This window comes from Lytechinus variegatus, chromosome 3 (genome assembly GCF_018143015.1).
Source record: "Lytechinus variegatus isolate NC3 chromosome 3, Lvar_3.0, whole genome shotgun sequence".
Lineage (NCBI taxonomy): Eukaryota > Metazoa > Echinodermata > Echinoidea > Temnopleuroida > Toxopneustidae > Lytechinus > Lytechinus variegatus.
In genome coordinates this window covers 64,924,415-64,951,829 of record NC_054742.1, presented here as the reverse complement: position 1 = coordinate 64,951,829, position 27,415 = coordinate 64,924,415, and the positions used below count along the sequence as shown (strand labels likewise).

The window sequence follows — 27,415 nt, the reverse complement described above, 5'->3', positions numbered from 1 at the left end:
ACGCCCCCTTGCTTTTGACTATTCTTTAAGCACAGACCCTGATTTGACACAAGAAGTCCGAAATTCGAAAACAACGCTTGAGTCGGGCCAATAAAAATACTGACAACATATCTTAAGAGTCTTTTGGAAGTCTTCAATACACATTTCCCAGTCGGAGCACCCATGCAGCATTTTAAGACAACTGCCCAAAACGAAAAGGCAAATAGTGTAGAAAATCTAGCCTATCATAGGGCCAAAAGAGGTCTGACATAACTCGATCATGCGGGGAAAGCCCCGTTTTTACTACCAGTTTGGTTGCGACGACGCGTTGCATTTTCTCTTCCTTCCGAGTTACTTCCGCAAAGACGAAGTTAAAGTTTTGAACTCTATAATAATGATAAAATGCCTGAACCTTATTAAACGGTATGCGTAGTCTTGGTGAATAGATGCATTTTCGGAACTTCCAGAGCCTATAGCCTAGGCCCAAATTTGAATAGGTAAGTTAGACATGATTTTAATATAAATGAATTGACAAACGACAATTTTGATCACGTTCGACTTACAATGTCTATTGGAGTTTTGCGCCGGAATGCCTTGGGTTAGGGCGTTCAGTCAGCTGGTTGTTTCGCCGCCGTCAGCTCAGTACTGCTACTGCCTCAGCCACCCGGACAGAGACTGACGTTTTGATACAGGAGTATGTATTGTAATCATGCATGTACTGTAGTTGTTTGCAATAAGTCATTTAATTTACATTGAAGTTTTGAACTGTATTTACTGGCAGTATTTTTTTACTTGTTTGATCAAGTCCAATTTCTTGGATATGCATCTGGGACCCATTGCAGAGAGAGAGTTGCAATCAATCGCAACTCTAAAAGTAATGCGCAACTTGATTTTCTACCAATCAACAGCGTGCATTTTGGACTTGTGAAAGGCAATTCTTTCTGCAACGGACCCCTGTACTCAGTAACTCAGCTGAGTGTTGTACACTGTACATTTACCAATTGTAAAATAGAAGAAAAGAACATTGGAATGCAATCCTAAGTTTTTGTTATGTTATTTGCATGGAGGTGTTTGATATATAATCAGGGTGACCAGATTTCACAAAATGAAATACGGGACAGTTGACAAACGAAGATCAACAAAGAAGCCCACACAAAGGCTGGTCACACCGCCCGAGCCAATGGTGGAGCGGAGAGAAAAAAATCATCACCGCTCGCTACCGTTCACCATTTTCGATTTCGATTGTTTTTTTTTTTTTTTTTTTTTTTTTTGTTATCGATATATTCCCCAATTTTGAGAGCGAAATTCGACCCTCTTTCCCTAACGCTCCACCACCGCTCCAACAACGCTCGGGCGGTGTGACCAGGCCTTTAGACCTGTGAAAAAAATATATAGAATTGGAAGGGAGAGTGAACGAAAGAATGAAGGAGAGAAAGAAAAGAGATGGTTGAGAAGGAAAGAAAATAAAGGAAAACAGAAAAAATAACAGAAAGTTAGAATAAAAGAAGGAGGAAAGAAATAATGAAGGAAATAAACATGTTTCCTTCATTCTTTGAAAGAAAGAAAGAAATAAGAAGAAAGGAAGGAAGGGAAAGAAAGAATGAGGGAAAAGAATAAGAAGGGGAAAATAAAGGAAGAAAGAGTGGAAGGGAAGAATGAAGGGAGGAGAGAACGAAAAAAAGAAAATGGAAGGAGAGATAGAACGAAAAGAAACAGGAGATGAAGAGAGAATTAAGCCAAGGTAATTATAAGGAAAGAAAGAATGAAGGAAATAAAAAAGATATTTGATTAAAAAAAAAAAGTAAGAGAAAGAAGGAAAGAAAGAAAATGAACAGAGAGAGAAAAAAGAAAATGTCTAGGAAAGGAAGATAGGAAATAAAGATAGATGGAACAAAAAGGGCAAGCAGAAAGGATATGGTATATATAAAAGAAAAAGGGAAAAGTTCAAACTACAAGTAAACAAAAAAATGTAATCATCTAATAAAAATCATGATTTTATTTGGTGTTTTTTAAAATAAAATGTTTTAGAAATGAATAAAATTTCAAAGTGAAACATATTTTCAAACTTAAAAATTAGATGAAACATCGCGGCATCGTACACACCAAGACTCAAAACGAAAGCTGAAACAACTAGATCTACATGTATGAAAAGTCAATTACTTATTCCTCCGATTACATCTCCAAATCATTAGTCTGAGAATCCATAGTATAATTATACGAATTTCCCGCCGATTTTGTGATTATTTTGGTGGAAAACTGTTTATCATGTGAGATTGTTTGCACCATTGAGAATTTGCTTCGATCCTACATGGCTAGTATAGCCTGCCACAGACAGGCAGTTCGTTTGCAATATATTGGCTTAGCAAGAATCACCGCAGAACTTGCAATAGTTTACAGGTATCGATTTAATTGCTGTCCCTGCTTCGTCAGCTGTTGGTTATTTAATGAAAATTCGTCACTTTTAAATGCATTAACTACATTTTGTTCAATATTCTGAAATGCGGGACAAATAGGCGTCCCGGGAAGGGTTTGTCGGGACGCCGGGACAGAGGAGCAAAATACGGGACAATCCCGGGAAATATGGGACGTCTGGTCACCCTGTATAATATATATATATATATATATATAGTGGAAGAAATTTTCCAAAAGCCTCGTAACACTGGCGGTCATTCATAGTGGTGAGGGTCAATATAGAGGAAAAAATGACTACGAAGTGGTCGTTGCTCCTTGCTTCTCCATTTAATCAAGCTTTCGATCAATGCATGATCTTCCTCAGGACTATAAATATATAAACAAAGTACAAATACAATACAATAATATAATAATACAATATGATGGCCTCTAAAATAATCTAAACATGCTTCACGGTTACTTATAATTATTAATTATTTTACACTATATAAACAAGAGAACATATATATATAATATATAATATATATAATAATATATATAATATATATATATATATATATATATATATATACAGAGATTTATTATAAATGTATACATGTGTAGGAGTCAACATATCTGAGGAATTATAAACAAGAGAACATATTATATGATGTAAAAGGACTTATTTTGACAAATACCAGATAAAGATATATATTTATAGAAAGAGATATTATGTAATTATATATAGATTTGTTATAAATGTGCCAACATATCTAAGGAAATGCAGACAGAAAACATGTTATATGATAAGAGACTTATTTTGACATTTTGCCTTATAATTGTATATATATACAGAGAGAAATATTTATAATAAAAGATTGTATGTGTATAGGAGTCAACATATCTAACAATAGAACATATTATAACAGAGCAAGTGATAGTCGGTTGTAACGAGGTGTGCCTTATCTTGTTTATAATTCCTCAGATATGTTGACTCCTACACATGTATACATTTATAATAAATCTCTGTATATATATATATATATATATGTTCTCTTGTTTATATAGTGTAAAATAATTAATAATTATAAGTAACCGTGAAGCATGTTTAGATTATTTTAGAGGCCATCATATTGTATTATTATATTATTGTATTGTATTTGTACTTTGTTTATATATTTATAGTCCTGAGGAAGATCATGCATTGATCGAAAGCTTGATTAAATGGAGAAGCAAGGAGCAACGACCACTTCGTAGTCATTTTTTCCTCTATATATATATATATATATATATATATATATATATATATATATATATATATATAGCCTATATATATATATTGTAAAGAAATGGATGAAGAGAACAATGGTAGGCGTAGCTTAAATCAAGGTTCCCCAGAGCTATCTACCCTTTGGAAAATTTGGTGATGCCGAACAAAATGTCTCTGCCGGGAATTGGCATGTATACTATAACCTCACATATTTAAATATATATATGTATATATGTCTCTTAGGCCTATATTTCTAGAATTGAAGAAGATAGATGGTGGGGTAACAATTGTAGGAAATTAAAGTGGATCGCACATAATTGTGAGTATAAAATGAAAGCAATTTAGGATGAGATGAGGAGTGAGCCTTAAAATAGTGAATATGGCTTGAAGCTTGAACCCTGGGACCAACATTTGGACTTGTGGACTTGTAGCTGTAGAGTTAGTATAAAAGATATTGAATGTATATACACTCGCATTGTAAATTATATCATACTCATGGTAATGATAAATCGTTTCAGCAGCTAAATGACCTTTCTGCTATTTCCTTCTCTGTACATGTATGTTAGTTGGTATCTTTTGATTGTTTAAATAAACATCTGTAGAGAGTAGAGACAATACACTGACATAATTCCATTTCATGTGTTATTCAGTTAATGTTTTTTTTTTTTTTTTTTTTTTTTAATTATAGTTTTATTGGAAAATCACCGAGGATCACAATATATACAAACAATTTTTACATGATTAGAAAACAAAATCAAGGCAGAATAATAGCAAAATGGTGCATTGATCAAAAGCGAAGTTCCGAGACAGAAAAGGATGGCCAGTGTACAGACCTTAGTTTACAAACCTCCAGAAAGTCACTATTTCACTGACATCGAAGACCTACAAAAAAACAGGTAAACAACGCGCAGCTATGGCCGGAATAAACAAAGTCGAACGGCAGGCGATTCATGTAAAAATACAAATTGCCTTCCACCGCCAACACCCAGGCACCCCCCCCCACTGTCTCTCTCTCTCTCTCGCACTTTCTCCTTTCAACCCCCCCCCCAGGCATTACAATTTTTCATCACTTCTAAGTACACCGCACCAACAACATACAGTAAACCAAAAAATCGCTCCACCACTCGACCCCGTTCAGTCCAGCCCATTCAATATGCGAAGTCTACAAATACATTTGTGTACATTCTAAAAAATGTTCACCGACCGAAAACAATGGTGGGAATTGTAGGTCAGGAGGTCACGCGCAAACGCTCAGAGTTCGGCCTTGAGGTAAACGAGAGTTTACATAATAGCAGTACATACAAGTATCACATTGTAAATGAACATATACATGCAGCACTATCAGTATCATGGGAATAGGCAAACATTAGATGTGGCATTTTATACAAAAACTGAAATAAAAAGACACTTTTAAGCAGAATACGTATTAATTTTAGGTTTACACAGGGGATTGCAAGGGAAAAATTAAATCTCAAAGTGCCATTTCTTAAAGTGAGCAGTTAGTTTGTTTTTCTTCTTTGCCAAGTAAAATTCAACTTCTTTCTGTTTTTTAACAAGGGACCTGAAAGCTGATGAATTGGAAGATGGTTCTTGAATTTGCAAATGAAAATGTGGTATTTCAATAACAAAATAAATATGAAATGAATTTGTCATTACAGATTCCAAATAGTTTTTCAAAGTTGGTTACAATAATGACAGATTTGTTTTTCTGAGAAATTATAGCAAGAAGGTTCTGCCAAACTGGGGTAACCATTTCACATTCACAAAAAAGGTGGACCATTGTTTTCTCCTTTTTATTACATAGGGAGCAATTAGGTGAATCTTTTCGTTTAATCTTATAAAGAAAATCGTTTAATGCAATTGCTTTGTGGAAAATCTTGAAGTAAAATGACCTTAATTTGGTATCAATAGTGCACAAGAAATTAGTATTGTGGACCTTTCCCCAGTCAATACCAACTGGTACAGGTAAATTTTCATTCCAAAAAGCATATCTTTTGTTTGGAGTGTGAGAACCAAGCAATAATTTGTAAGTATTTCTGGGGACTTTTTTACTGTTTACTAGCTTATGGACAATTGTTTCATGGACACCAACCATAACAGGATCAAAATTCTTCATCCACTCTTCTGGTATATTTTTAATTAAAAAATTAAATTTCCTCCTGTCTGTAGCAGGGATATCAAAATCTAATATAAGTTCTTCAAATAATTTATGGCCAGGTAGAGGTGGATCAAATAAATCAGATACTGTCAAAACATTTTTACTATACCAACATGGATAGAATAAATGAGATTTAGATTTAGACCGAATTGATCTAATATACCACAGAATTTGACAAGCGCCTAATTCAGAAAACTTTTTGTCATAAAATTCAAAAGTAGCTTCTTCTCTAAAAATGTACCAACTTCTTAAAGATTCAGCTAGTTGAATATTACCCAAGGTATTTAATACACTCTCAGGAGCATGAGTTTTCCACAGAAATTGAACATTTGGGTAAACTTTTCCAAACACGACACTTCAATATGTTTCCATGGAGCATCAAAATCATCATCTAGTAATAATTTCACCCAAACAAGTTTTTGAGCAGTTGCAAAGGAAAGGGGGTCAACCATCTTGAGACCTCCTTGAATATAATCATTACACATTATCTTTCTCTGTATTCTATCTTTACCTCCATTCCAAATAAACTTAAAAAACAATTTATTCAATGTTTTAAAAAAGAACAGGGTAATTTAATAGAGAGAACCGAAAATAGATATATTAATTGTGGTAACACGAGGGTTTTGATAACACAAACTCTGCCAATTAATGAAAGGTTTCTCACTCTCCAGCAGTCTAAAGTTTGCTCCAATTTTTTCAATTTCTCCTTGTAGTTCAGATCATAAATTAAGGAAACATTCAGACAAAAAGTAATTCCAAGACACTTAAATTGAGAGTTCTTCCACGAAATACCACGATCTGCATAAGGGAAAACTTGATTTCCCTTTTTTGAACCTATCCAAACAGCTTCAGTTTTGCTAAAATTTATTTTACACCCTGAAAATTTACCAATTTACGTAAGGTTTCAAAAAGTTGAGAAAACGAACTGTCTGTGCCATCCAAAAAACAAACAGAGTCATCAGCAAACAGGGAGATCTTGACTTCTTGATTTTTCACCAGGATACCCTTAATCAAATTATTTTGTCGAACGGAAAGGGACATGATCTCTATAACAAGTAAAAATAAATATGGAGAGATAGGACACCCCTGAAAAATTCCTCTTTCCATAGGGATGCGTTCTGTAAGGAAACCATTATTCAAAACATATGACTGGCGACCAGCATATAATGTCTTTATTGAGTCTATAAAATCTTTGCTAAAATTGAACTTTTCTAGGGTTAGAAATAAAAATTGTGGGAGACACTATCAAAAGCTTTCTCAATATCTAGTAACAGTATAGAACCAGGAATACTATTTGTTTCAGTGTACTCAATTATGTCTAAAATTAATCGAATGTTGTGACCAACATTCCTACCTTTCAAAAAACCTGACTGATCGATGTGGATAAGATCTTGTAAACAATGCTTAAGACGGTTTGCAAAGCATTTCGCCACAATTTTATAGTCAGTTGTCAATAGCGTAATAGGTCGATAATTATTTATGAGGAGAGGGTCCTTATCCTTTTGAGGGAGGAGAGTGATTATTCCATTCCTTTGTGAAGGGACAAAATACCATTTTTTAAAGAGAAATTCAGAGATTTTAGAAGTAAAAGCTTATGTCAGGCCAAAATACCATGTAAAACTCAACAGGTATACCATCAAAACCAGGGGTTTTATTCATACTCATGGACTTAATGACACTATACAGTTCTTGTATTGTAAGAGGGGTGTCTAAAAATGATTTCTGGTCTTCAGATAATTGTGGAATATTGATTTTATCAAAGAGAGAATCATTAATTTCCTTTTCATCAATTAATCCTCTAGCATCATCCTGAAAAGAGTATAGCTTACTATAAAAATTTTGGATTTCTGATAAAATCCCAACTGGGTCAGTTACTAGGCTACCATTAGAGTCTTTAAGCCTAGAAATATTTTTCTTATGCCAGCCCCTGTTCTCTAGATTACAGAAATATTTTGTGCTTTTCTCTCCTTCCTCTACCCATCTAGCCCTGGAACGTGTAATTAACCCTTTTGTCTCAAAATCATAAATTTTATTCAATTTTTCTTCAAGTTCTAACTTTGTCAAAAGAAAATCATCATTGGGAGATGGAACATTATTGGAAATTTGAAGTCTAATCTTATCAATGTCAAGCAGTAACTTATTTTTTTCATTATTTCTTTCTTTCTTCTTCCTAGATGAATTTTCCATACTAACACCTGTAATACCACACTTCAGGGAGTCCCACAATATGTTTGGATTACAGTCAGAATTGTTATGATTTTCTTTGAAATCATTGATTGTATCCTTGATTAATTTAACAAAATCATCATCATGATGAAGGTAGTGACAATTCATTTTCCAAAAACCTCTGCCCCTTTTGGATTGATTGTCATTAAATAAAATTTGTACCATAGAATGATCAGATTGTATTCCAGGAATTATTTTAGAACTGACACAATTGTCTATAAAGTTACTAGAAACTAAAATAAAATCAAGTCTGGATAAAGCCCTCGGGGATTTTTGGTGACGAGTATAATGTCGTAAGTTAGGATGAAAGTGTCTCCACACATCAATTAGTCCAATATCTTCCATTAAAATAGACAGCATTTCACTAGAATTTTTGTTTGAATGCTGTGGTCTTGTACCCTGGTAGTCAAGTGGACTAGTTACTAAGTTGAAGTCTCCACCTATAATTAGGAAGGGACTGCTTAATTTATCTATTTCAGCAAAAACTTTTAACAAGAAGTCTGGGTCATCCTTATTTGGTGCATATATGTTAACTAAAGTCAATTGTAATTCATTTAAACATGCCTTTAATACAATAAATCTCCCATCAGGGTCACAGAATACAGAATGAACCTGAACAGAGACAGTTTTTCTAATAAGGATTGCTACTCCCCCACTGGCAGAATTAAAACTTGAAAAAAAAGCCAGTTCGCCCCACTGAGTTTTCCATAAGATATCATCTTTTTTATCTGAATGTGTTTCTTGTAGGAAGATAATATCTGAACCCAAACTTTTCAAATAGTGGAAAATCTTCTTTCTTTTATGAAAATCTTGCAATCCACGACAATTAAAAGTATGCAACTTTAAAGCCATGGTGTAGGATCTGGATTAAACACAAATACTAAAAGCCAGATATTTGAATACTACATGTACATGTATGTTGAACTCCACTGTGAAAACAAATTGACAAGAAAACTGCATTGAGCACACTACTCCTAATGAAAAAAACATTCTGCCACAACATAAAATAAATTGGAAAAATTAACATGAATAAAGATAATTACAGTACCAAAAAAAAAAAAAAATGGGTCGCACTAAATTGAAGGAGATGGCCTCAATCACATCACAGCCAAAACCAAAAATGCAAACAACAGGGATATAGCAATCCCAAACAGGAAATAGATTTTCTTTTAAAAAATACCTGACTTACCAACTGTATACTGTATTCTGTAACATTTGAACAGCAATGCATACTGTGACATTCGAACCGCAATAGTATATACATATGCAAGCATAAAAAATACCTCTGAAGCTTTCGAATCAATACTGTATAACAGATGACCATCTGATAGAATCTAAATCATTTCAAACATTCACTTCACAAAAGGAAGAAAAATTTCTAGACCAATCCAAACAGATAAACCTAACCAAAAAATTTACTGTAAAAATGACCAACAAACAAAAATATTTATAAGCGAAATAGTATTAGGCCTACAGTACCAAAAAATTGTAAGGCCAAAACTGCCCACAATACATGTTTACATGTAAATAATTCATATCAGCGTTGAAGTTCTTCATAACAAATGTGACAAAAACTGGATAATACAACTGGAATCTTATAGTGTGTGTAGTGTTTAATGTTCAGTTATACGTTGATCAACTTCCCGTCCGCATCCCTGTAGCAGAGTTTATCAGGAAAAACAAAGAATGGCTTTTTGCCTTCGTCTTTCAGCCGCTTGAATGAAACTGCCTTATTCTTCCTCAGCTGGAGCACACGTTGTGACAGGTCCTCTGCGACGAAAACCTTCTGCTCCTTGTAGACTGACTTGGTCATCTTTAACTTGTCGATGCAAGCTTTCCGTGCATTCTTTTTAAGCATGTAAGAAGCAAAACCTAGGTGGATCCTCCTAGGATGTCTTGATGAATTGACATTTCCCTGGGGCTGTGGGAGGTAAGTAGGCGTACGATGACATCTCTGGATGTCTTGGATGACTCCTTCCGGCACATTTGCGAACCTCAGGAAATCTGCTACCTTCTGTTTGCAGTTCTCCTTGTTGGATTCCTGAATACCAAAAATCACCAGATCACCAGGGAGCGGTTCTCCAGATCGTCAATCTTCTGCTCCAGTTTCCCATTCTCTTCTTTCAATGAATTGAGAGACGCTTTCAGATTGTCAACCTCAAAACCCAGACCTTCGATCTTCTCCTCGTGTTCGGTGACCTTTGAGGTAAGATCTCCTAACTTTCTATCGAGAATAGACTCTATGCGTGCATCCTGTCTATCCTCAAAGTCTGAGAAAAAACTTAAATAAACCACTGTGGTGCCTGCTCACTCGTTGATAACTCACTGGGCCGTGCGGGCGTTGGCGAGCTTCATGGCAAAATGCCCCTCTTGGCTGAGGAGATGTTGACTGCAGTGTCCCCGGCAATCCCGGGGGAGTCACGAAGAGGTTTCACTACGTCCACATGCTTGTCGTTTAACTTAAACTTCTTCGAAAGAGGTGAAGCAGATTATAATAATAATAATAATAATACTCAACATTTGTAACGCGCTTTTCCCAAATGGCCCAAAGCGCTCACAATTTCAATTAACATATAAAAGATACAAACGAAAATCAGAATGACATATTAAATAAAGGCAATTGCTTAGAACAAGAGAGTTTTGAGTGACTTCTTAAAAGACTTGATTGTTGGGGATTGTCTTATTGCAAGACGGAGCTTGTTCCATTCCATTGAGGATGCAACAGTGAATGTTCTATCTCCAGTCTGTTTTCTTTTTGTTGGATATGTTAATTTAAGTGGGTCTTCAGAGGATCTAGTTCTTCTACCTGGGACATAAATTTCTAAACAATCAGATAAGTATTCTGGGGCTTGGTTATAGAGTGATTTGTATACAAGGAGTAGTAACTTGAAAATAATACGTTGTCTAATCGGGAGCCAGTGTAAATTATTTAACAGGGGTTCAGGAGGTGTGTCACGGCGGACTTCAAAAATAATACGGGCAGCCCAATTCTGGAGGTGTTGGAGACGATTAATGTGAGACAATGGTATTGAAGACAGAAGGCCATTACAAAAATCAAGACGAGAAAGGATAAGGGAGCGTATGGCATGGTTAGCAGTTGACTGATCAATAAACCTACGAATTCTAGTTATGTTCCTCAAATGATATGTGACAATACAACATACAGTGGAAATATGATCATTCATAGTCATATGTTTATCAAAATATACTCCTAGGTTCTTAATTTTTTCCGAAGGAGTAATGCGAAGATCACCAATTTCAAGTTGAATATCAGGTAATTTCTTCAAATTGTGTGGAGAGGTAGCTATGAAAAATTCAGTTTTTGTGTCGTTCAGCTTTAATTTGTTTACGGTCATCCACTGTTTGATGTCAAGTATGCATCTCTGCAGTTTATCAAGGGCATTTTCAAGATCTCCTGCAGTTTTAGGGTCAAAAGATATATATAACTGAGTATCATCTGCGTAGAGATGATAATTAATAGCATGATGTCTTGCTATGTCTCCCACCGGAAGTGTATATACAGAATAACCTACAGGTCCAATAACCGAGCCTTGTGGTAGTCCAAAGTTAGACATTTGGGGTTCGGATAATTCACCCGATATTTCAACTTGAGAGGACCAACCACTTAGATATGACTTAAACCAGGTCAAAGCAACAGATCTGACTCCAATTCTACTGGACAAGCGTGATAAAAAAGTATCATGATCTATGGTATCAAAAGCAGCAGAAAGGTCCAAAAGGACCATCAATACAACTTTGTTAGAATTAAGTGCAAACATAATATCATTCTTTACTTTAACAAGTGCGGATTCTACACTGTGTTTGGGCCTGTATGCTGACTGGAATGGATCAAGTAAACTGTTAGATTCCATATGCTGGATTATTTGATTACAAACAACCTTTTCAATGAGCTTACCAACAAAAGTTAAATTTGAAATTGGTCTATAGCTTTTTAGCTCGTTTTTATCTAAAGTAGACATTTTCAAGGATGGTTTGATGATAGCTGTGTGAGCCCCTGTAGGAAAAACGCCAGTAGCTAGTGAACTATTGACGACATCTGTAAGTAAGGGAAGCAGATTTTCAATGTTATCTTTCAGGAGCCAAGTTGGGATTGGGTCAAACCGGCAAGTAGAACTCGAGCATGACTTAATCACTTTGAGCAATTCTGATGGTGTGAGTAAAGTAAACGAAGTAAACAAATTGATTCCCTCAACTTCTATATCCTCAAACCTTGGATCAGGAATAGAATCCAGGGAGTCAATTTCTGTTCTAATCATTTTGATTTTTTCCACAAAGAAAGAGGAAAATTGGGAGCACAATAATTGTGCCGAATCATAAACTGGAAGATGAGCCACCTTCCTATTTAGAAGAAACTGAATGACTGTAAAAACACCTTTAACTGAACTAGTGCTTAACTTGTCTTTGAGGTAGCCTTCTTTGGCAGACTGAACAACATCTGTTACATGATTATTTGCTTTGATATAAAGTTTCCGATCAGACTCTTCCCTTGTTTTATGCCACTTGCGTTCCAATCTTCGACGCTCTTGGCGAGCTTCAAAAATAGACTCATTGAACCATGGCATTCGGGGTTTTACAGGCTTTGATTTAGTTTCAGATGGAACATACATATCGATCAATTTCCTGACCCCCGTGTTGTAATATTCAAACATTGAATCACAATCTGCATCATTGGGTGTAGAGGATACCAACTCTTGCAGAGACTTGGTAAATTTATCTTTGTTTAATTTTCGATAGTTTCGAAGAGTAAAAGTATGATACATAACTGCAGGTTTCGCTGCTTCAAGGGTAAATAATATCATGTTATGGTCAGATAGGTGGGTATCATGTACTTGAAAATCATTAAGCCCACACTCTTCACGACAAAATACCAAATCTAGAGTATGACCTAATTCATGAGTGGAACCATGTACATGCTGGACTAAGCCAACCCCATTGGTTGTCTTCATGACATGTTGTACATCACCCCTAAGAGGGTTTTCCAATGTAGATTAAAATCTCCTAACAACATAAGTTTACCAGGAAATGATGATATTTCATATGTCAATTCATCAAATTCTTCTAGGAATTGTTGTACAGTGAACCCATTAGCAGCAGAGGGTGGTGGTCTGTATACAACCACAAAGTGTATGGAACCAGAGTTATCTACAAGATGCAGACATTCAAATGTAGAATACTGTGCTGAATTTTCTAGCTTTTTGACCACTAATTTAAGGGGTGTTTTGAACACAACCGCAATTCCCCCACCACGATTGGCAGAATTTCGTGGTGCATTGATTAAAGTGTAACCTGGTGGAGTGCACTCCCCTATTACAACATCATCTTCCTTATTTAACCAACTTTCTGTTAAAATCATAACATCAATATCCTTATACAATATGAACTCAACTAACTGAGTTGTTTTGTTGCGAATGGAATGGGCATTCCAGAGACATAAATTTACTTTACTACCAGATGCTACAGAACAGTTACATTTAACCAGAGATTTCAGATTGTGAGAATTTATACCCACGGGAACCTTATGACTTTTCTTCCTTGCAGACGTGATGACAACTGATATTTTAGATGATTGTTCTCTGTTCATGGGTGCTCTCTTTCCTTCCCCTCCTTGCACGTAGTGACTTCAGAATACCAAGATCCTTGATTGTTTTCCATGTTTCCTCACTGACTCTTCCTCTGTTCTTATTAGTTCTGTTTACAATATTGTCCAAGTCCAAATGCAATTTTTCAGGCTTGAGATGTTGCCATGCAGGGTTGCATTGTAGAAGAAAAGACTTGTCGTAAACAGTTCGCTCACAAATTGGCCGTCTAATGTGTTGACGTGGAACACGATAGATGCTTGACGATAGTTTATATGTTGGACCAGGATTAGGGTTGATATCCCCCGATGTCAATAATCTCAGTTGAAACGTTGCCGATGAGTTGGAATTATATAAAATCCTACATTTACTGAACTTGATATGAACAGTCTTAGATGGTTCTCTATGTGGGCTATTACATGTAACTCTACCTATACATGGACATGATTGTACGTAAAAATAGCTCCAGTAAATAAATAGATGTATAGCAGAGTGTCACAGAAGAAAAAGATCGCTAAAAATCAACAATTTTAACGTCACTTTGATTCGTCACCGGTTATAATTCCTGTTTGAAATTGCTCGCTACGGAAATCACATCCGCACGAAACGCGCCGCTATTTTCCTTATTATTCAGTTAATGTTTAAATGTTTAAACATAATATGTAAAGGACAAGTACATCCAAACAAAAAGTTGATTTGAATAAAAAGAGAAGAATCCAACAAGCACAACACTGAAAATTTCATCAAAATCGAATGTAAAATAAGAAAGTTATAACAGTTTTAAGTTATAACTTTCTTAGCTTAATTTCACAAAATAGTTACATGCACATCCTGCTCGGTATGGAAATGAGGAAAGTGATGACATCACTCACTATTTCTTTTGTATTCTATTATATGAGATATGAAATGTTCTCATTTTCTCCTCATTGTCCTGTGAAACAAAGTTTTGCCCTGAACATGAGGCACTACTATTGTTTTCACTTTAACATTTTATGGTTCAGTCAAGTTTGTCCTTGCTGTCAAATCTGTAAAAATTGAAATATTGTATAATTCAAACAATAGAAAACAATAGAAATAGTGAGTGAGGGACATCATCAATTCTCTTATTTGCATGTGACTAAATTGTGTATATAACTTTTTTTTGTGAAAAAATAAGCAAAACTTTAAAACTTTCATAACTTTCTTATTTTTCATCTGATTTTGATGAAATTTTCAGCATTATGCTTCTCTGATTTTCTCTATTGATTCAAATCAACATATTTCTGAGGTGGACTTGACCTTTAATAACATAATGTTTCATCACAAAAAATATCCTTAAAGTCATTGACTTGTACCACTTACATGTACAACTATTCCAGTTCATGTATCAGCTAGATAGAAATAGTGGACCCAGTTTCCTACAAAATAAATTCATGAAAAATATTAAATACCTTGCATATTAATAATACCAGACTTACCTAAAGCAAGATCAGTGTTTTCAAGCAAAACCATATTTTTCACAGGACCCAAAATCTGGCATTCTCTTGACAGAGTAATAAAAGAGGCATCTACTCTGAATCGTTATAAATTACTCATAAAAAATTTCTTCTGAATTCATACTGATTTAATCATATCCATGGTAATTGTTGATTATTTCAAAGTTAATATATGATTTTGTATATAGTGTACATACATGTACATTAGTGTTACAGTGTTTCTATCTACAGTGCGTATCAAAAAAGTTTACACTTAGAAAACAACCTGTAATCCTTTACATTTGTAATATCCAGAAGATTTTTCCACATTTCAGCATTGGTACAGATCCATTTAAGCAAATGATGATATAACTGTCAAATATTTCCGCTTGAGTGAGCACCACTTACTTTTGAAAAGTTAGTGTAAAATAATTTGCGCAGAACTTTGAAGTAGTTATAAAAGTAGACTTTAATCATGAACAATACATGGAATTTAGCTAGTAAAATTGATTTTAAGATATCTTTTACCTTTTTTTAACTTGTTTCCTTGCCCAAAACACTTTGAAGAGTGCCATTGTGATTGTGCCCCACCCCACTCCCCCATCCACCGAGGCCATTACACTGAGCTGTGATTTACAGTGTACATGAAATGGCCACTAAGGCTTGATTTTCTTTTTGTCAATCATTATCAAGCTTGAGAAAAGTGTGGAGAAGCAAGTATTAAATGAAAAATGAAATGTAAACCTACTTTAACTTATAAAAACTTTAGTGAAAAATGCTGGAGATGGATCCAGCTGGCACAAAAAGGGTAAAGGTTGTGCTTACTAAGTGTCAAAATTTTAGTGGCAAAATTGTTACGAAATGCTTGAATGTTTCCATTTGATTTCATTTGACTAAAAGTGCAAGGGAAATGTATGAGCAATGTTTTGCAGGGCAAGTTTGATTTCGCCTTATCCCTTTGACACAGTGTGAAAATGAGCATTTCTGCACAAACAGAATTCTACGAGCTTCACAAAAATGGACAGTGCTCACTCAAGTGTAATATTCTTTTAGATGAGACCCAAACCCAAGATGTATGTGAAAAAAATTACCTGCATATCGTATAATTCCGAGGGCTTTTTCAAAGTGTGAACTGTTTTTGGATATGTTCTTTATATAGAATTTTGCTGATTATTGTACTACATGTATATATATTCATATCATATATTACCCTTGTATATAATTTCGATAGGGGGTGTACATTGTACAAGCTTTGCTTTTTAGTAGGCCCCTCAGTGGCGTACTTTTGATTTTCCAAAGGGGGGGTAAATTCGTCCGCGAAACATTTGACAAGCAAAAAAAAAAGGTCTTCAATCGCAAGTAAAGGACATTTCGCACCAGAATAAAAATTGACAAGCAAAAAAAAAAGGTCTTCAAGTTCAAAGGAGGGGCCACTAGTGGCTCGTCAGGGATCAGTTGTGACTCGTCAGGGGGGTAGGGATACGTCCCTTGCATGAGTTATGTCTCGTCAGGGGGGCAGTCTGCCCTCCCCCTTATGTATGCCAGTGAGGCCCCTCCACCTTTTTTTCATTTTATTGTCACATTTCAAACCTGCACATGCAGATGATGTATATTATGCTGGAAATATGGTTTACGGTTGCATTATGAAATGTACTTATAGAATTTTTCGGAATATAAATAATTAAATGAATGAATAAAGAAATGAATAAATCTGGTGATTAAGAACGAGGCATTATTTACACTTTTTGCTACATCTAACAGTTTGTGTAAATAACAAAGATAAACCGCAAACTAAAAAGGATAAAATTGAATAGTTTTCGATTTTTTCATGATTGACGATTTTTGCCACACACTGTATGTAAAGTAGGATAATTTTAATTTTAAATTCATTACTTTTTATCACTTATCTTCATTAATACAAGATTTGTGATACACACAGCATATTTTTCCTCTTTTTTAAAATTTTTGATTGAGATAAGTTACAATTCCAATAATCTCAGTAGGCCTAAGATACCGGGATATATCTTCTGGGCTATATTTGACCTGTTAAGTAAAGACAGAGAGAGAGGTTTTACGTGATCAAGAAATAATAAGAATAAACTGATTTAGATTGACTAAAAGAGAGACAAGCAAAGAAGGAAGAACCCCCTCCCACACCTGTACCAGAACTCCCCAACTTATACTAGCCTACATTAAAGAATTCCTCACTGTCACATTACAATAAAGAAATATCTCAAAACTTACATGTCTTCTTACATTTATTCAATCCTCATAGTTTTGAAAGTTGAGATCCTATTGTGTTATCACATTTTCTTTCTTTGTTCAGTGTTCTTTTTGTATTTGTTATAAAATACCATCATTCATGTGATTGTGTAGCATACATGTACATGTATGCAGTTCATAGCCCTACATTGTAGGCTAGTACATGTATGTACCTTTATTAAACTGTACCGGTACCCCTAATACTAGAGTGTATTGATATTACATGTACTTCCATCATTAGTCTTATTGATAAATTAAAGTTTGTACAGTTGGAGAATGAGAAAAACATTTTCCACTCTCTTCTCGACATCCAAGTTTAGAAAGTGTGTCAGCCCCCATCTTTGGCCCTAGGGAAGGCAAGGATTTTGTTTTGAAGAAAAATGGTCTTACATTATACCCATATCCATAAAAGGGAATTTCAAGGGTAGCAACTAGCAATGCAATTGAGATGGGCACCAAAGTCCTCATGGGTCATTACCATTCCTGTAGCGTCAAATCAATTTAATAAATATGAAATAGAGCGGCTACTACAGATGAGTTTATAATTGTAACAAGTTTTTTAATACTTACAGTACTTACATATTTAATTTATTTATTTATTTATTTACTTATTTATTTATTTATTCAACATAGATCTATTTACACAGGAATATAAAGAAACATTTGATTCAACAAGGCTGTTTTTCAACAATGTCCTGTTGAAAAACATACATACATGTACATGAAAATCATAATAATGATAAAAAAATCATCATAGAAATAAAAATCATAATATTTTTCAGAAAACAGTACGTCCTATACTTCACCATTATTCTTTTTTTTCCTCATATGTTCCTTCATTGTGAAAATTCTGGGGGTTCATGCCCCCCAAGCCCTCCCCCTCCTTCTGTTCACCATTATGATCCATGGAAAAGAGTGATGATTTCATTAATTCCTGTTGTTTTCCTTCAGTAGTTCAGAATCTGTAAACAAACCAAGTGAGTCCACAATGTTGTAGAGGTCTTATGGGGTTTTCCTGTATTGGTTTCAATTGGTTTCAATTCCAAATTATACTAATAAAATTATAGTACCTTAATTGATCCATATAGTTCTATATGGAACTATTAAGGAGGATAGTTTGATTGATTAGCACATATAAAACAGTGTCCCTGTAGGGCATCGGGATGAAGTTGGCATTATAAATAAATGTCAACTTCATCCCAACAACAGAAATTAAGAGAGAAAATCATAGAGGTCAAACACTGAAATTTCATCAAAATTTGATGTGAAATCAGAAGAAAGATTTAGTAAAACGTTCAGGTAATAGAATAATGTCTGAGCATTGATTTATCATTATAGTACTGTAATATGCAATCACTAATATGATTTTGTCCCTTTATTAGCTGCGGAACTTGTGATATTGAATTAGTAAAGATGTATAATTATTGGGAGGAAAGAGGAATCACATGACATCACATAAAATGAGGAGTGTTCATTTAACTGTGCATACAGGTATATGGTTCAAATTGTATTCACACGAAAGATATTTTAGAGAACAGCACTCGTCGGACCACCCTACATTTAGGTGAAAAACTGAAAATATTTATGATTTCTAACTAATTTTTCAAAGTGGTATTAAACATCGGGCAGTGTTGAGTTGAAGTCTACCCCAACAATGATTTGATTTGAATAAAAACAGCCTATCACTGAAAATTCCATAAAAGTTTGAAATAAAATGAGAAATTTATATCATTGTAAAGCACTTACCACTTTATGAATTACAATATTTTTGTAATTCATAATTTCTTATCAGCTTCACAGAGACCTGTAGGATTTTTATGTGGTCCACTAGAAACCTCTTGAATATAGATCTTGTTGGTTCGATCTTATAGAAACTTCCAGGGTTGTATTTTGTCTACATTTGTTTTGCTGAGAAGCAATCTGACTGTTATTATAATAACTGTGCTGACAACTGTCACAAATGGTCCTTATATTCTTTTTGTCTGGAAAGTCTCTGTGAAACAAATTGAAATTATTTCTATAGGATATGTTTTTAAAGAGTCAGTCTTGATTCAAAATTTAATATTCATATCTGAAGCATTTAAAATCACATTCGTATTACATGTAGTTAAAATGTACTGGAGGTGAATCTCTGTATAAAGCAAAGCTTGTAGCGAGTCCAAGATAGATGCCAGGGGCCGCGGAAGTGGGGGGGGAGGGGCCTTGGGCCAGGCTTCAGCCCCCCCCCCCCCAGCTTTTCTGCAAAACCATGTACAAAACGTAAAAATTACCATACGATTGTGATTTTTTTTGCATGGTCAGCCTACCCCCCCTACTTTTTGCTCCTGAAGTTATGAAAACCATTCCGTGGCCCCTGCGTACATCAAAGGGAAGATGGCCCACTCTACTGAAAAAGCTGGAAAGACGTAAATTTATACAATATACAAGGTAAAGTAGATAATAAGGGGAAAAAAAGGAAATGGGGAAAAAATATGAATGATAGACAGTTGTTTAAGTTACCAAACTTTATTTTTTAGTGAACATTGGTTTGGTCAATGTTCAATTGTATAATTTGAATTCTACATTTACTGAATTGTTTGATAATCCTGTGACTCATTGCAGTGTATAAAAGCATAGTAGAATAATGTGTTCAGTGGACCCAATCTATTGTTATGCTCAGTGTTGTAATGAGTAATAGAATGAAAGAGGGTACGGTAAGTGTAACTATTGAAAAAGTTTGAATTTCCAAAGTATTTATATAGGTGTGTCTTCTAACTACAATGTAACTCTGATATCAATATTGTTTTAAAAAGGGGAATATACAAACTTGTATATTAAACAGGAAAACTGAATGAAATTTGATATAATAAATTGAATGTGATTATCTGATCTATATTTAGTTCATCAAGATGGAACATCCTGAACCACTTGTCCACCAGTGACCCTGTGCAATAGACCGCTAATACAAATTGTATTGAAAAGGGAAGTCCAGCTAATGTACATTGTACCTGTGCTTCATAAAACACATATCCCAACTGATTAAATTTGAGAAGTTCCTCATTCTCTATGTCGGCAAATGGCAATCATTGTGATATCATGCATATCATATATCTATTCAGAAATTTCTTTGATCAGAGTTGGTATTGTATATTTACTCTACATGTCCCCATGACCTGTATGCTCTACATGATCTGCATTACAATTATTCATTTCCTCAAGTTGTTGCATGTTATTCTATGAAGTTCATAAGTTGTTGAATGAAGAAATTTCAGAAATATATCCACTCTGTTTCCTGTCATTTCTTCTCCAGGTGACTTGTATAAACTTCCATGGGATCCATAGAAAGTGATTGAAATCAGATTGGTGAGTCATAATTTTGTTCGTATAAACATGGACCTATAGGTCCATGGTATATACTACATGTGGTATAAATAGTGGTTAACAATACAGTGTATGTAAACTCCTATAAAAATGTGTTTTCTTGAGGGAATTGTTGATACTGTTACATGTATGTGGACACATTAATAGTAATAACATCACATTTATTCAAGATAGCCTTCAGTTCTTCAAACCTGTTCTACCATTGGGCCCTGATAAACATGATAATGTAAAATATTACCTCGGGTTTCTTCCCAATGGGTACCCTTTTACCTCACCTCGGTTGAGTGCAGCACAATGTGGCCCGATTGTGGGTAAATTTGTTTGCTAAAGGAAAACATATCATGGCTGGAAATTGAACCAATGTCTCTCAGAGTCATAACCACTTGACCAGGATACCCCCCACATACCCGGGGGACCATTAATGTTTTATTTTATTTATTTATTTATTAATTAATTAATTTTTTTTTTTTTTGGGGGGGAGTAGATTCTCAGGTCAGAAGAAAACTCATTTTAAAGGCTTATGTCTGCTGGGCCAATAGATAATAAGTGAGATCTGTAAAGGACATTCCCCAGTTATGTTTATGCGCATCCTTTTTTACAATCTGCGCGCTGATGTCACAATGGATGAACAAGTGATTTATCAGCTTAAGGTTTCAGCTGATTTTTTTCATTACCTGCACTCTAGTGCAAATCCAATGTGTTGTTTTATGAAGCAAACTGGAATTATTCCAAGGACCATTAAAAAAAATGCCTTTACAATTTCAAAATACTTTACTTTGCAGTGCTGCAAAGTATGACGAATATGACCACAAGTTTTAATAAATGGTAGAGTGGTTTGGAATTTCCTCACATACATGTAGATACAAAGCATTTCGCACATTTTTTTTGTGTGTTTTAAAAAGCACATTTGCTCTAATAAAAGTGCTGATAGTCTGAAAACAAGTACATGAACCCCTATTTTTCAATGTTTGCACCTCTTTTATAGGTATGCCTGATTCTACAACTTTGCAAAGTTTGGTGAAAATGACATGGATTTTGAATAAAGTGCAGCATTTATTGTACTTCTCAATTTTTTATTGAAATTCTCACTTTTTAGATTTGGTTTTTGTTATATCTTTCACACCATTTTAAAGAATTGAGAGTGCTGTTAGACTGAAAAGAGCAAGCAAGTAGCAATATAAAAATACATTCTCCGGGCTTGCAATAAGTTAAAATGGTTATTATAGTATTCCAGGATAGGCCCCATAGAAAATTGACCAAACCTTGTTTTTTTATATATACAATATTTTTTTATGGTTTCTTGTCAATTCGAGGGTGCTGATTACGAATCTGGATGATGCCACTCGTGTAACCTTGAGCGTTTTCCGCAAATTGGCAAAATCCAATATGGCCGCCAAAATATGCAAATTACCCATGAAAATCATAAAATTGTCCGCACATTGGCTGTGAAATGCATGAAATTGTGTGGCAGGAGTGAAATACAATCTTGAAAAATAATTTTTGACAAATTATTTATTTTCCTGATATGCAAAATGGCCGCCATAGGCCATTGTATACACTATCATGTACAGTGCCGGTGGGTGAACAGGAAAAACTTATTTTCACAAAAATGAGCACTAAACTGCAAAAATCGCGATGTATGAACGAAGTAATATATGCAAATCATCATTAATAATGAGATGTATTATTTATTATGTCAAATATGGGAACATTGCTGTATTTTGATATCTAAAATAGCCGCCACTGACCCAAAGAGTATTATGTACAATGGCAATTGCCGGGGCCCAAAAAAATGACAAGATTGAGCATTAAAATGCATATTATTAAGATAAACAAGTGAAATAATGACTCAAAACATCATTGTATATATGCCATTTTATGTGATAAACGCTGTATTTTGAAATTCAAAATGGCCGCCAAAGCCCCTACATTCATCATGTATAATGCAAAAGGAGAAACCAATTTTCACACGAGTAAGAAACATAAAATGCATGTAATTGTGATCTATGAGTAAAATATTGTCTGACAACATGTTTTATAGCAACACATATAATTTCTTTTGTCATGCGTGAGACAAATACTGTATTACGAAATTCGAAATGGCCCCTATAGGCCCTAACAGTATTATCTACAAGGTGAATTGGGACATTTAATTTTGTAAGAATTTGGATATGCTTGACTATGACATCCATATAATCCTGTTGTACGTTATTTGAAAACATTTTTTTTAATCATCACATTTCTTCTTCCAAAAAGGTGATAAATACTGTATTTTGACATTCAAAATAACCTCTACAAGCCCTAACTAAATTATGTAACATGCAAACAGGGAAACCAATTTTCACAAGAGTGAGAATCATAAAATGCATGTAACTGTGATGTACGAGTCTTAAACATTATTTCTAAATAAATACATCACATATTGGTCGTGGACATGGTGGAGGTAATCAATTCTGTACTTTGAAATCCAAATTGGCTGCCATAGGTCCTAAAATTATTGTGTACATTGTAACATGGGACATATAATTTTGACAGAATTTGGTTTTGCTTGACTTTAAATATTGCATATAATTGTGAATTGTGATGTAAGTGTGAATTATTGTCTAAGACCATGGTTTCTAACGAGATATTATCACAATGTTGTGTAATTAAAGTGATAAATGCTACAATTTTTAATTTAAAATGGCCACCATAGGCACTTATCGTATAATATACAATTTGGGTAGAGACAAATAATGTTCACAAAATGGGCATATGGCAGTCATTTTGAATATTGAAATACAGTATTTATCACCTAAATTACATAAAATGTGACATATTTTGTTATAAATCATGTTTTCAAACAACATTCCACTCATACATCACCATTTGACCAAGCAAATCCAAATTCTGTTGAAATGATTTGTTCCCATTCATATTGTGCATAATACCGTAAGGGACTGTAGCGGCCATTTTGACTTTAAAATAACCGTATTTCTCACCTAACTGGCAGAATAAATGATATATCTTAATAGAAATTATGCTTTCAGACAATATTTTACTAATAGATCACTATTACGTGCATTTATGGTGCTCACTCCTGTGAATATTGGTTTCCTACTTTGCATTGTACATAATACAGTTAATGTCGATGGCGGCCATTTTGAAAGTCGAAATACAGTATTTAACACAAACTTGAAACCTGAATGATATATTTCGTTAGAAAATACGTTTTTAGACAGTATCCAATTAATTTATCACATATATATGCATTTTAGGACTCACTCTTGTGATTTCCCTCCTCCCATTTCTCTTTGTGCATAATACTTTTAGGGTATTTGGCAGCCATTTTGAATATAAAAATACAACATTCACCACATACATGGCATATTGATAATATTTCGTTAATAATTATGTTTATAGTCAGTATTCCACCTGTTTAATCTTCATAATAAGCATTTTAGTGATCACTCTTGTGATTTTTTTGGCCCCCATTGCCAATGTACACAAGGCAAGTGGCGGCTATTTTAGATATCAAAATACAGTAATGTTCCCATATTTGACACTATAAATGATACATCTCTTTAATAATTCGTTCATACATCGCGATTTTTGCAGTTTAGTGCTCATTTTTGTGAAAATTAGTTTTCCCTATTCATATTGTACATGATAGTGTATACAATGGCCTATGGCGGCCATTTTGCATATCAGGAAAATAAATATTTTGTCAAAAATTATTTTTTAAGATTGTATTTCACTCCTGCCACACAATTTCATGCATTTCACAGCCAATGTGCGGACAATTTTATGATTTTCATGGGTAATTTGCATATTTTGGCGGCCATATTGGATTTTGCCAATTTGCGGAAAATGCTCAAGGTTACATGAGTGGCATCATCCAGATTCGTAATCAGCACCCTCGAATTGACAAGAAACCATAAAAAAATATGGTATATATAAAAAAAAACAAGGTTATGCCTCTTCTATCCTGGACTATAGTATTTTATCAGATAATTTGAACCTCAAAGAAAAAGATACATATACTTTTTATTAACATTTTCAGAAAATGAGCTAAATATGATTTGTTCAAAATCAGACCAGTTGTAAGGTGTATGGTGGCCTATACTATGTTAAGTTACACACGTTGGACTGTATTCAGATAGCAGGTTTAACGTAAACTCAGGTTTAAAGTTGTGGTTTTAATATGGATAGCCAATTGTTACATAAATCACTAACAGTATACATGTAGATATCATACTTCAGCTCATTTGGCTTTCAAATCATTCATAATTGTCTAGGAAGTATAAATATATGATTGTATCGATGAATCAGGAAAGAGCACAGTAAAGAAACATACAACTCCAAAGAAAAATCCCTAAAAATGGCTTCCACACTTCAACCACAACTTTAAACCTGAGTTTAAATTTAACCTGACTTCAGAATACGGGCCATTTTCCCAGTGGTAAGTAGACAAGCTTTTCTATAGAGGTAATTGGAGAAAAAGGATTGTGTGCAATCATATAAGAATGATCTACCTCAAAATGAAAAAAATTGTCATTTTTTATTTGAAAATGAAAAGTTATCTTTAGTTTGATCTGTTTCTGTCTATTTTACCTCTTTTAAGCAAAACTGACTTTTCCCGAGAGTTTCATTCTTGCTGTATGGGAATTTGGTGATCCTAATTACATGTACATTCTTCAACAGCTCTCACTACATATTTTGCAATGAATGTACAAAGACATAGAAATTATCTGACCTGCTTTTGTGTTCAGGGTTTCATTTTCAATTTTACATACATCTTGCAAAATATTACAGTGGCCAAAGTGTATTTTTCCAATATTTTCTTTTATTCATGAATTTTACCCATATTTTCTTTTTATTGATATACTCTTCTCTCAACTTCTGCAGTGTGTAATACATGTACATGTACTTCAAATGTAGCTGGAGAACAATGTAAATGTGGGTTTACAATCTTGATTAAGTATATTTGCTCAGCTCTATATTTACCCTACTATTGTTCTTGTTGTTATTGTTATTATTATTATTATCATTATTGTTGTATTTCTTTAATCATTATTATTACTTTTACTACTATTATACCTTCTTGGTATATTTCTGTTATTCTTTTACAGATCTTTTAAGCCTGGATCCATCTTTCAACAATGGCCAAGATACATTTCTTCAGGATCAATTGGATGCTGCCCGTTCTCACTATTCTTGTCTTCCTGACCCAGACCATCTACTCAGCTCCACTCTCCTCCTACCTGGTATCATCCTTTACTCCTCCTGATGCTGACTCCAACCTACCATTCAACCACATCACCATCAACAACATCACTGGAGATGTATACATCGGAGCAAGGGAGAGACTCTATCAACTCAACTCAGACCTGACTCTCAAACACACTGTAGATACTGGATTATGTCCACCAGATGAAAATGATATCATTAATACCAATAATAATAGACTTCTGGTGGTAGCTCCATCACCTGAGGATAAACTCATCACGTGTGGTGGTTGTGATGGTTTCTGTGAGACAAGGAGCTTGACTAATATATCACATGAAGTTGTGAGATATGATCAATCGAGTGAGCAGTTTGTGGTGACCACAACAGATGCACCTATTGTTGGAGCTGTGTTGTTGGGTGCTGACTATCAAAGTGATGGTGTTGGTACTGCAGATGATGGATTGTACTTATTTACTGGGATCAGTGACACCGGAGCTTCAAATCCATTTGTATCAAAGCGTGGTCTTGATAACCTGCACATCAGACAAGCAGTAGCGTTACCTAAACAATCTGCCCCACAAAATATTTTTAAACACTTGATCCCTTACATGGAAAACCTCTACTATTTCATGTCTAGGGGAAACAATCAGAAGAGTGCATACTTGGGGCGACTGTGCCGTAATTCATTAGATGAACAATTTGCATCCTACACAGAGATACAACTACAGTGTGGATCTCACAATGAGATCCAGTCAGGTCATATAGGAGCAGCAGGATCCCAGCTAGCTGATTCATTCAGCTTGGAGAGTACTGATGATCTTCTGTATGCTGTATTTGGAAGTGATATTTCATCTGCTCTATGCATCTATAAGATGAGTGATGTAGAGCAGAGCTTTGACGATGCTGCCAAGGGATGTAGCCGAACAGGAGATAACAGAGGAAAGCAGAACAACTATCTTCAAGATAGCTCATGTAACACAGTAAGTTCACTGAAGTATCAACTGTCCAGTAATACAGCCTAAAATCTATTAATGATTTTTACCATAATTCTTGTGGGTAGGCTTGATTTGACCAATGACCCAGTCAATTATAATGCACATGTAGTTCATCCAGGGAGCATTTCATAAACAATTTTGTTCGACAAGTTGTCGGATCCTAAAAAATTCCTTGATTTTGATAGGCTATGAAACAGAGTTCCTATTATAACTGTCAGATAAAACATCCAACAAGTCCATTCATGAAACTCTCCCCTGATCTATGCATCTAGAATGAGTGATGTACAGCAAAGCTTTGGTGATGCTGTCAAGGGATATATATCCCAACAAAAGTAACTAATTCAAACAGAAATGCATCACAGCTTGCCATACTTCTCCCAGATGTTACAAGTGGCGGACCATGACCTAGAGGAGACAAAGCATTGGAGGGGCACAACATTGTTCACAAATAATACAGGGCCCCTCCAATCATTGTCTCCCTCGGGTCACGGCCCACCACTGATCAGAATGATAGA

General features: G+C 34.6%; 1 protein-coding gene across 1 annotated transcript; it reads left to right on the top strand.

Moving 5' to 3' along the window:
- On the top strand, positions 1-26,927 carry LOC121412119 (plexin-B2-like). Its single transcript, XM_041605025.1, has 3 exons — positions 1-476; positions 20,627-20,679; positions 25,809-26,927. The coding sequence occupies exon 3, from the start codon at positions 25,839-25,841 to the stop codon at positions 26,925-26,927; it is 1,089 nt and encodes a 362-aa protein (XP_041460959.1). The 5' UTR covers positions 1-476; positions 20,627-20,679; positions 25,809-25,838.
- The last annotated feature ends 488 nt before the right edge of the window (positions 26,928-27,415 follow it).